At 41.4% G+C, this 12,569-nt stretch overlaps 1 protein-coding gene across 1 annotated transcript in view; it reads right to left on the bottom strand.

Moving 5' to 3' along the window:
- DNAH9 (dynein axonemal heavy chain 9) overlaps positions 1-12,569 on the bottom strand; it is a 300,193-nt gene that overhangs the window by 196,052 nt on the left and 91,572 nt on the right. The window contains exons 25-26 of the mRNA XM_079903920.1: positions 10,860-11,099; positions 10,346-10,506 (exon numbers count right to left, since the gene is read on the bottom strand). Of these exons, the coding sequence (XP_079760046.1) occupies positions 10,346-10,506; positions 10,860-11,099 (401 nt within the window). The remainder of the gene's footprint in view (positions 1-10,345; positions 10,507-10,859; positions 11,100-12,569) is intronic.

Raw genomic sequence — 12,569 nt, forward strand, 5'->3', positions numbered from 1 at the left:
TCCAGGTGGAGAGGAGAGTATGCAGAATTATGATTCTACTTGGAGTTTTCCTGTGCAATGGGGGGCTGGCTGCATTTAACTCCTGGTGAGCTGGGCTCACGCAGCTGCCTCACTTTTCCCTGTGGATTAAGCTCACGTCAGAGTTGTTGATCTGTTAGGTGGGCCACGAAGTGAGGTGAGTCAGGGGTAAGGTGAAAAGCTAGGTCCCATCTCACCTTGCTCGGTCACTGTTACCATTTGGCAATGCTTCTCTCCAACACTGGTAGCTAGATCTTCAGAGTTCCATGTGCAGCCTTAACTGTACCTGCTCTCCTAGGCTGAGTTCTGGCTCCAGACTGGCCCCAAGGCCTTCTACCTCTGCCAGCCTCAGGTTCCTTCCAGAACCTGGAGGGCCTGCTGCAGCCCTGTAACCCCCCAGGAGGAAAGGCAGCTGCCTGGATGGGTGGAATCCTGGCCCCCAGGCAACTCTCCTCCCCACTCTCTCTCCCACCCCCTTTCTGTCCCATGGCTGCCTTCTCTGCCAGCCAGAGGGCAATTCAGACCTCTTCTCTCTGCAGCAGCAGGGCTCTCAAGGAATCTGAGAGTCTAGAAGCACAAGGTTCCACAAAAATAGAATTCTTATAGAAAACTCAAGAATCTCCCAAAAGAAACCCTTAGAACTGGGTGTCAATCTCTTTTTGAGTATCTACTGAGCTTCTGATTATCGCCAGAAGAAGCACGTGGGGGGAAATGTCAAAATACATATACATTTGCCCATAATAATAGAACTCTAGAGCTGGAAGGCATTTCTGAGATCAACTAATCTAATCCCCTTAAATTACAGATGGACTGACTGATGTTCAGGGAGGGGAAGTGGGCTGGCTGTCTAAGGAGTTCTAATAACCAAGGCAGGGACAGTGGGGCTTTAGCATGGGCCATGAGGAAAACACAAAGAAAAGAAAGAAAGAGTATTCCCTTCTTCTGCGTGGGGGGCCACTGAGCCAGCAGGATGTCCTAGTTCTTTGGGACACACGCTCCTCCTCTAAGATTCTGTCTGTGGTCTTTAGTTAGATGGTTAGATCCATCTCTTTAAACATCTAAGCCGGCTCCTTCAATCTGCTCCTGTTTCCTAGTGAGGGGGGCAGATCATGCTATTGTGGTTTAAGGCAAGGACTCAGGAGTCAGACACACTGAGTTCAAATCTTGCCTCTACTGCAAAGTGTTTATGAAACTCGGCCAGGTTATTAAACTTTGGTGACTTAAAAACATGTGTCACTGGGGTCCATCACACAGTATTTTCTTTGTACAAAGGAATTTAGATAAATCTGCTGCCTCAGAAACAACTGCATTGTGAAAATGGGAAGGAATCCTTGAAGAAGAGCTGTTGCCTTAACCAACTGACCACAACATGAATATGGATCAATGTAGTCTGACTGCATATTGGGAAGACAGGCCTTTAGTGCTGGAAGAGGCCTCAGAGGCTTGGCTCTTTAACCATGCCAGGCTTCTCCCATTAAATCCTTCAAATACAATCACAGAGCCTTTTCTTCCAGTGAGCCATGTTTATTATTTTAGAAGCCAGCTCCTTCCACCGTGGGTCAGTTCTAATTGTTTGAAAGGCCTTCCTAATATCGAGCTGAAGCGGGTTTTGTTTTCTTCGGGCAAATGATGTCTACAGGCTTTGTTCTTATCTGACCCACCAGGCTCTTGTGAGGACAAGATGAGACAAGAGATATGAAAGTGCCTTGGAAAACAGAAAGCTGATCCACTTTCAAGGTATTATTTCTTAAGGTAATAAATATATGAAATGTAGCTTTCCTTTTTTTAGACAAACAACTGGCAGATTAATGAAAATATCAAAGGTGTTGTATCTTGACTTCAGGTATGTATAGACTGGCTATCCCAGACGTGTGGTCTGGCTAATCTTAGAGTTGGTGAAATCACTTGATTTGTATTCATTTCCTATTGCTACCACACAATAAGGGCTTAAAACAACACCCATTTATTATCTCACTTCTGTATGTCAGAAGTCCAGGTGGCTCCTCTACTGAGGGTCTCACAGGGCCAAAATCAAGGTCCAGTTTGGCTGGATCCTTATCTGGACACTCTGGGGAAGAACCTGCTTCCAAGCTCATTTGAATTCTTGGCCGAATTAAATTCTACCAGTTGTAGTACTGAGGTCCTAGGTGCATGCTGAGGCTGGGGGATCTCTCAGCTCCTAGAGGCCACTGTACCATCCTTGCACAGGGCTCCCTCCATCCTCAAAATCAGCAATGGCATGAAAAATTCTTCTCATGCTTCAAGCCTCTCTGACCTTCCCTCTGCCCTCAGCCAGGAGAAGGCTCTACTTTTAAGGTCTCATATAATTATACTGGTTCACCTGAATAATTTCCTTTTTGCGGTAAAGCAAAATATAATCATGAGAATAATATCATCCTATTTATAGTTTTCACCCACGTTCAAAGAAGAGGAGATGATACAAGGGAAAACGTCGCTGGGGATCATTCCTCGAATTCCACCTACCACGTGGTTCAATAATCATAACTGAGGAATGAACGTGGATGCAACAATATCTACCTGGAGGGAGGCCTCTAGTGGCATTACCAGGACACAGACTCCTGATGTTCAATATATTCATAGATAACTTGGATTAAGAAATAATTGATTAGATAGAAGGTAGACCAAAATTCTAAATAATTTTAGCCATTGAAAATGATGTGGTAGACCCAACAAAGTGAAATTTAAGAAGAACAAATGCAAATTAATCTTCCAAGCACTCGCATGTACATGGAATGGGGGCAATGTGGTTAGATGGCAAGTCACAGGAAAAAGACCCAGGGATTGTGATAGGTTCCCAGCTCAACATAAGAAACAGCACTAATAGAAGAATGTCCTTAGCAACAACCGAAAACAAATCTGTCCATCTTATAGTATTTTAATATTTAAAATTTGAAAATTGTCCTCAGCATAAATACCTCCAATTCTAAGATCCATTCCTTACGCCACGTGGTTATGAGGTCCTTCATCACCTAGTGCTCATCTTTGTTTGCCTACACTAGTTGGTAAATGTCTTTCTCAAAACGTGACAGGAAGAACTGAGAGCAATGAGTGACATATGATCTACCAAAAATAACACACACTTAGTAACTAAACTTGAATAGTTTAATTATGCTTCATATTATGTGTATGGTTCAAATATAACTAGAAATTCTAGAAGTGACTTAAAAGGAGAATCAAGAGCATAATTCTTAGAATTTTTAATATGGGGCAGTAGATGGGAAAAATAGGAGATAAATTTACAAAAAAACAATTTTCTCCTATATGTAAATGAAAAGAAAGTTAAAGATATAATGAAATTAAGCAAAGATTTCTCAGTTACAACACCAAAAGCACAGTCCACAAAAGAAAAATCTGACAACCTGGACCTCATCAACATTAAAAACTTTTGCATCTCAAAAGATGCCGTGAAGAAAATGAAAAGATAAACAACAGGCTGGGATAAAATATTTGCAAACATATATGCAATATGTCCAGAATATACAAAGAAGTCTTAGAACTCAAAAAAGAGTACAAACAGATCAATCAAAAAATAGATAAATGATATGAACAGAAATGATGCCAAAGAAGATATATAAATGGCCAACAAGCACATGAAAATATGCTCAATAACATTATTACAGAAATGCAAATTAAAACTCAAATGAGATGCTACTTCACATCCACTAGAATGGCTACAATAAATAAGACAGATAATAATAAATGTCAAGGATGTGGAGAAATGAGAAGCCTCATACATTGCTGGTGGGGATATAAGACGATCCAGCCACTTTGGAAAATAATTTGGCAGTTTATCAAAAAGTTAAACATAAAACTGCTGTACTACCCAGCAATTCCTCCCCTAGGTATACACCCAAGAGAAATGAAAACATACATCCACGCAAAGACTTGCAAGCAAATGTTCACAGCAGCATTGTTTATAATAGCCCCAAACTGAAAATTACCTAAGATGACTATATAGACAAAATGTGTCATATCTGTAAAATGGAATATTATTCAGAAATAATAAATAACAAACTACTGACACATGTTCTATCATGGATGAACCCCAAAACATTATGCAAAATGAAACAAGTCAGACACAAGAGACCACATGTTGTATTGTTCCATTTATAAGAAATGTCCGGAATAGGCAAGTTTATACAGACAGAAAGTAGATTAGTGGTTGACCAGGGCTGGGGGTGGGAGTGAGGATCAACTACAAATGGGCATGAGGGATCTTACTGAGCGGCATAAACATGTTGCAAAATTGATTTATGGTGATGGTTACACTACTTGATAAAGTTACTAACACTTGGAATGGGTGAAATTTTTGACATAAAATAAAGCTCAATAAAGTTGTTTTAAAATATATATACATAGGGACTTCCCTGGCAGTCCAGTGGTTAAGACTCCGTGCTTCCACTGCAGGGGGCACAGGTTCAATCACTGGTCAGGGAACTAAGATCCTGCACGCTGTGTGGCACGGTCAAAAAAAAACCCCACAAAAAACAAAACAAAACAAAAAAATATATATATATAAAGTGAAGAAACAATCTTATATAGGACCAAAAAAATTAAAAACTACATAGAGATAACAATAAGAAACACTCAAAACCTATATGAAGATACTTACAAACTTTTCTGAGAAACATAATTGAAGGTATGAACAAAGAAAAACAAATCACATATTATAAAGATGGCCTGGCCATTCTTTCAAAATTAATTTGAACGTTTTAAGGCTCACCAATCAAAACCCTAATAATTTATATTTTAGAACTTGACAAAATGATGAAAGCTCATTTGAAAGAACAGAAGAACTTTAAAAAAAAGGAAAGGAAAATGAAAATGAATGATACAGACCTTTACTATAAAAATATTACCACTCACAATAAAGTTACAATCCTTAAAGAGTATTGCATATAGATGGCTTAATATACTGATGAAACAGAATAAGAATAGATACTTTGAAGCAGTTTGATAGACTCAAAACTGAATATGGTTGAGCAAACATCACAAACCAGTGAGGGAAAGGACCCATAACTCATGTGCTGGGCCTACTGACTACTTAGAAACAACAACAAAACATTTAATTATATGCTCCCTAACATAGTTTCTATGGGTCTTCCTTTCCCAGGACTCCACACTTTGGAAAGCCATCTCTCCTCTACATGGAGTATTCCCATGGGGCTGTCAATCAAAGTATTTCCCACCTTGCCAGAAGCCGCCTGCCAATGCAGGGGACATGGGTTTGAGCCCTGGTCTGGGAAGATCCAACATGCCATGGAGCAACTAAGCCCCTGTACCACAACTACTGAGCCTGCTCTCTAGAGCCCATGAGCCGCAACTACTGAGCCCGTGAGACACAACTACTGAAGCCCGCGTACCTAGAGCCCGTGCTCCGCAACAAGAGAAGCCACTGCAATGAGAAGCCCGCGCACCACAAGGAAGAGTAGCCCCCGCTCGCCACAACTAGAGAAAGCCCTCACAAGCAACAAAGACCCAACGCAGCCAAAAATAAATAAGTAAAATTAATTTATTAAAAAAAAGCTGTTCCACAAGGGGTGGGCACAAGGCTCAGCCTGAGCAAAATACTCCACCTCATTGTTTGCAGTAACTGGCTCAGAGACGGGCACATGATCCAAACAGGACCAATCAGGGTCCCTTTAAGGAATTTGACATATGGTGCTGGGAAAGAGAGCGTCTCTCTTCCTCCTGGATCCGGCGTGGGCCATCTTTCCAGCCAAAGAAAAACAATGCAAGAAAGGAATCAGCTCTCAGAAGAGAGCAAAGCCATGATAAGAGAGAGACAGTAAAGCCCTGTTCAGGCCCGAAAGCTGGTTACACTGCAGCAAGCTGGACTCCTTCCCCAGAAGTCTGACTTAACAAGTCCTCTTTCTGTTTAAGTTAGTTTGAATTAGTTCAAGTTAAGTTAGGCTTCTATCACTTGTAACCAAAAATGTGAGGGTTTTTTTGTTTTTTTTTTTTACAAAAATGTTTTGATGAAAACATTCACTTTACTCAGTAGTCAAAAAATTTACCAAAGAATTAAAAAACGTTAAAGGAAAAAGTAAAATAACATAAACTATAATACAATACAGGTGAATATTAAACTGATCTTAAAATGGGCAGGAACTTGCTAAGTGTAAAAGTAATAAAATGAGCAATGATAATAACAACAAATTCACAGGAGAAGGAAATCTAACAGCCAATAAACACATAAAATGCTCAAGCCTGTGAGTAATTAAGAACATCAAGATCCAAATGAGATACCATTTTGACTTATAAAGTTAATAATATTTTAAACAATAATACTTAATGCTGGTAAGGATATTGTGAGATGACCACCTCATAAACTGCTAGTGACAGTGGGAACAATACCTTTTTTAAGAATAACTTGAAAGTATGTATCATCTAATTATCCTGCTTCTTGGAATCCCTCCTGGGGAAATAATGAGAAATATAGTAAAAATTTATATATAAGTGAGTTCACAGCAGCTTTATTTTTAGCAGTAAGAGCTTAGATACAACTTAAATGGCCCATAATGTGGTTATGTTACATAAACTATGGGATACTTGTAAATAGAAGATAATCCAGCTATAAGAGGGGTTTAGAAGAATATTTAGAGAGTATATACATGATATATTGTTACATGAAAAAGTCTATGATATTTTATGTACAGCATATGGTGGCAATTTCATTTTTTCAAAATCTACATGAGAATGAAACAGACTGAATATTAACAACGGTTATTCCTGGTAACTTTTATTTTCTTTGTTTACAGATTACTAAGTTTTTCAAAAATAGTATCAGATAAAAACTTAAAAAGAATTGCTGGATCATATGGTAGTCCTATTTTTAATTCTCTGAGGAACCTCCATACTGTTTTCCATAGTGGCTGCACCAATTTACATTCCCACTAACAGTGAACTAGGGTTCCCTTTTCTCCACATCCCCACCAACATTTATTATTTGTTGTCTTTTTATGATAGTTATTCCAACAGGTGTGAAGTGATATCTCATTGTGGTTTTGATTTGCATTTCCCTAATGATTAGTGATGTTGAGCATCTTTTCATGTGCCTGCTGGCCATGTGTATGTCTTCTTTGGAAAAATGTCTGTTCAGGTCTCCTGCACATTTTAAAATCAGATTGTTTTTTTGATGGAGTTGTATGAGCTCTCTTATGTATTTTGGATATTAACCCCTTCTCAGACATATCATTTGTAAATATCTTCTCCCACTCAGCAGGTTGTCTTTTTGTTTTGTTGATGGTTTCCTTCACTGTACAAAAGCTTTTAAAAGAATGAGATTTTGCCATTTGCAACAATATGGATGGTCTTGGAGGGTATTATGCTTAGTGAAGTTAAGTCAAACTGAGAAAGACAAATACTGTATGTTTTCACTTATATGTGTAATCCAGAAAATAAAATGAATGAATATAACAAAATAGACTCACAGATACAGAGAACAAACTAGTGGTTACCATTGGGGAGAGGACTGGAGAGAGGGATAAGATAGGGGAAGGGGATTAAGAAGTCTGAACTATTATGCATAAAATAAATAAGATACAAGGATGTAATGTACAGCACAGGAAATACAACCAATATTTTATAATAACTTTAAATGGAGTATAATGTATAAAAACATTGAATCACTATCCTGTATACCCGAAACTAATATAGCACTGTAGGTCAACTATATTTCAATTAAAAAAACTTAAAAAGAAAGTGTAAGACTTTGCTAGTTGCGTCCTACCCAGCAAATCACCCTCAAAGACTCTTGCATCAATTATCTCTCACCCACTTGCAGTAGTGCCTGAGAAATTAAGAGGTACTCAAAATTGATAAGCTGTTGATTAAAACAGTACTTCCAGTACGGGGCTGAAAGGGGTGTTTGTGTGCGAACGTGAGGGAAGGGGGGTAAAGGGGGAGGAGATCATCCACAGGTTAAGAAACAACTTAGGAGAATGGCTTTTGTTCAGCCTGAAAAAGTATCTCCATTTAGTCCTTCAACTTAGCAGTGTGCCAAAGTCCTGTGACAATGGCTGAGCCATTGTACCTACTTATACATTCAGGTCCCATCCAGGCAGTGGGAAATTCCAAAGAAACAGGCACAATCAGTCGGACGTACTGTAATGCGGTTGTGCTTTTAATGAATGTGCAGAGGTTGTACGGATAAATTGTCCATTTGATTAATTCCTCTGGCAGGAGAGAATTAAACGTACTAAGCTACACGCTAGCAAAAGCCGAATGCTCTTTAAAATGTGATTTTCTGTGTTGAGGCCAATTTCTTTCTGGGCAAAACATTTCTTGAGATAATAATGGAAGTCAATGAGAAAATGGAATTCACCATATAAATATTCACTATGTACTACTTTGTCAGAAAAGTATCTCATGTGCAAAACAAGGTCAAGGTCTGCATAGTATTTGCCATTCTTTGCAGCAAATCTTTCTTGCAAGTTCCTATTTGCATCCTTTCATATGAGAGGTGATAAACGCCTATTTTAGAAATAATTCACTGTCAAAACTTTACCCTTTCCCTCTATGAGGTATCTGGCATTAGAGTACTAGAGACCTCTAAACCCAAAAGAGGTAATTATCTTCTTCAACTCCTGGGCAGGTATGAAGACCCAGGGAAAAGACAGTGCTGTATTTTTTATCACTTGGAATGATAATGTCTGGTGTGCCTGTGGGTAGGAAGGAAATATTTTGAATGGTATGGGAAGCTGGGCACACTACTCCGAATCTCAGAAGTCATTTCCCTGCCTTTACACAAGGAGTATTTCGTGAATGCCTATTATTTGCTGGACACGGTGCTGGGTCCTGGGGCAGAGCAGTGAGCAAATCAAAGCCAATGTTTTCGTGGAACATACAGTCACAGTGAGAGACAGACATTAACCAAGTTGCTCAAATATATAATGGCTTCATTATTCTGTTCCGAGCGATATAAATTCCGAAACTATTAGCTCCAAGTCCAAGGCAGGCAGAAAAGCTCACTGCCAAAGAGAACACTCTTCCCAAAGCCCTTCCTGTTTAGGACTGGTGTGCTGCTGAGAATCATCATAAAGACAAAGAGCACATGAGAGGGTCCCCTGTGAATGAAGCTTGAGGTGGGAAAACTTTTCCCTGAACCCACAGTGAATGAGCCCCTCCAACTGATCATGACCCAGGAAAGCCCGGGTAAAAGCCCAAGATGCCCAAAGCCCCAGAGGTGCTGCAGCCTTTACTGTTCCAGCTGCAGAGGGACCTGCATCCCTCTGAACCTACGCTGTCTGCCTTTCGTCCTCAGCTGGGACAGCGAGCAGGGTGGTGCCCAGCGAGAGCAGGAGACAGTGTAGCGGCTGCTGCTGCTTCTTTGGGAGCCAAGGCACAGGTGGAGTCCTGTGTGGATCCCTCCTCTGAACCGACCTCCCCTTCCTGATTCTGTCATTCTTACAATAATCAACTACCCTTCATTCATCAATGGATAATAATTCAACATCTACTAGGTACTGGTGATAATAGCAACAAACAAGACAGACAAAGGTCCCTGAGAGCAAAAAAGTTTACATTCCAAAGGGGACTGCTGCCAATAAGCAAGAAGGCAAGTTCATTTCAGAATGTGGGAAATGTAAGGAAGAGGATAAACGGAGGGATGCATAGGGTTATTGCTGTGTGTGTTTGTAAATTTTTTTCTACATATGTCATATTTCCCTCAATAGAAGTGGAGTTTAACTTTTAGTCATCTTTGTATTCCCAGTGGCTAGTTCAGGGTCTGGCATGAATTCATTTATAATGAATATGAATGACAGAGAGTATGGTAAAAGAAATTGTAAGCTCCTGAATGGTAGGGACCTTGCTCTCATCTTTGTATTCCCAAAGTGAGAGGTGCTAAATAAATGTGCCAGTTGATTGATAACAAAATAGTCATAGGAATTATTTACTGAGCACTTATTATGCCCTGAACTCCTTAACAAGCATTCCTGTTTTTTATCCTTACAAAATTCACTTCAAGTGGGAGTTACTACCTCCATTTCATGGACGAATAAACCAAGAATCATGTCAAGGTTTTCATGGTCAAACAACAGCTGGTATGTGTCACAGCTGGAATGAGAATCCAGGTGTGTAGGACTGCCTAGTCATGCCTCAAAAAGTCTGGCTCGTCGATTTGCTCCGGGGTTTGCTCTGATACGGGCTCTGTCCTACACCCTTTCAGTTTTATTTTACCTCTGTTGGGTTGCATCTGGCCCTCCCCCTGCAGCTCTGTGGGCAAGTGACACTGGGTGGTCATTGGATGGTGTGAGCCAAACAGCAGGAGGGTTCTCTGTCAGTGGCTGACTCCAGTGCTCACCTGTCTGTCAAAGGCGTGATCACCAGGCGAGGTGTATTTCCCAGGTACTCATAGGAGTATAGAAACTGAGCATCACAGATGTTGGCAAAGCAGTGTTTGGCCTCGTCATCCCAGCGATGCCGCAGCTGGGACAGCCAGAGGAAAGCCTGAGCATTGTCCACCTAGAGAGGGCATGGCAGAGGAGGTGGGTGAATCACAGGGTGCAATAGGCAGCAGGCGGCCTCGTGGCCACAGGATTCACAGGGGTCTGGATGACCTGGGTGTTGGGTGTTGTGTACCGGTCAGGAGAGCAGTATGCTGCCCGCCACAGCACAGGAAGCATGAGCCGCTCAGATGACGCTGTTTTGCTGGGGTTTTAAAGGCACGAGCAGCCACCGTGATCCTCTCCCAGTTCCCTGGCTGGTGCAGAGTTTGCAGCCCCTGTGTTTTAGCCATATGTGAGCTTCTCCCTAACCTCAATATTCACGGTGTAGGTGCCCAGAAAGAGCGACGCTCCTGTGAGTCTGGAACTCACCTTCTGAGCAATCATCTTGGCCACCACATCCCGGGCATGGACATCGATGGTGCATATGGTCATGACCTTCTGCCGGTCTCCCGTGGAGAGCGGGCCGATCAGCATGGTGATGAGGGTTTTGAGCTGGGCCACTTGTTTCTTGTAATAGTCCTTCATGGCACTCTCGTAGCCTTCCTCCAGCCTGGCAAACGCCATGCCCACCTCTGTGGTCCACCAGATCTGAGTGCAGGTCAGGGCCACCTGTGGCACCAAGAGTCACTTAGTAAAGCCATTACCAGGACTGTCTCCCAAACCAGCCCAGTCCCCACACAGCATGGGCTGAGAATGCCATTGTGTGGGGGACGGACACCCCTTCCCTCCCTCCTCCACCAGCACTGTCTCATTGAGCATATGCCTCTAAGGCCTTGGAGGTGTGAAGTGGGCACAACACAAGTGGGGAAAGTGCTTTCTGCTCTTGAAAAACATGCCATTTGGTTGAGAACAACCGAAGGCTCATGCTGGTCAATGTCAGTGGCTTTTAGAAATTGGTACACTGATCTTTCTGCTTTTGCTCCTCAGGCCACAGCGTCTTTCCCGTGCCTGGGAGGATAACAAAGTGTTGATTGAACATCTCAACGATACTCAGTCTTTGCTCTGTTCTTCCGGAACCTCTCATGGTTGGAGTATTCTAGTTTAGTGAGCCATTGCTGATCATGTGTGGCATAGTTTTTCTTGCCCGTAATACTTTCACTATATTTTTTTGTATCTCTTTAAAACTATAACTTTGAAAGGCCTACTCTTGAAGGTCAGGGCGAATTCCACTGAAATTCAACATGGTCGATATGATTTGTAGTCTTCAGAGATTCAAAATAAATAAATGAAAAAAACCGATTTAAATGCACATTTCTTTGCTGAGAAACTTAATAAGGAAAACGCATGATTTTGATTATCCGTGGTGGAGATGTGGTCCCACTTGGCTCGGGAGACACTGCTCTAGATGATGTCTGTCACAATAGCGGAGGCAACACATTCTCCTGCCACAAAATGCTGATTCAAGTAAACAAGGAATCCTGGTGGGAATTATTCCCTTTGTGAAGTAGAGAATCCCGTTGTAGTAACAAGTACCATTCCCTAATTTATTGGTTTTTGCCTTTGGATTTAGACATATTGGTTTTTGTTAAAGAAGTTCCTCCTGCTGTGTGATCTTGTTGGGATGGTTTGAACGTGATGTGCCAGTTATACTGTTAAAACAATACCTTTTCCTTCTGCAGCACTGGCTTATTTATCTTCTCTGTCTACACTCGCTGTCAACATTTTCCCACCTTTTTCTCACTTCTCAACCTCCTGCAGTGTGGTCTCTTCTCTACCACTCCACTGAAATGGCCTCACCAAGTCCATGGACGTACGTTAGCCTCTTCATTTTGCTTGATCTCTTAGATGTGTGTGGTGTAACTGACCTCTTATCTGCTATCAACACTCCCTCTTTTGGTTTCCATGACTACCATTCCTTGGTGTTCCTTCCATCAGAAAAGGCTGTTTCTCATTCTGCTCTACTGGCTTCTCCTTGCCTGCACAGCCTTTGAATGATGCTCAAGAGTTTGTTCTGCACCCTCATCTCAGTCTGCATATTTTCCAGGGCAATCTTATCTACTCCTCGGGCTTCAGTTACCACCAAATATCTGTAACCCCAAATAAACCAAACCAACACTAATACTAGCCATTAACAGGGAA

Source organism: Stenella coeruleoalba (assembly GCF_951394435.1).
Source record: "Stenella coeruleoalba genome assembly, chromosome: 19".
Taxonomy (NCBI): domain Eukaryota; kingdom Metazoa; phylum Chordata; class Mammalia; order Artiodactyla; family Delphinidae; genus Stenella; species Stenella coeruleoalba.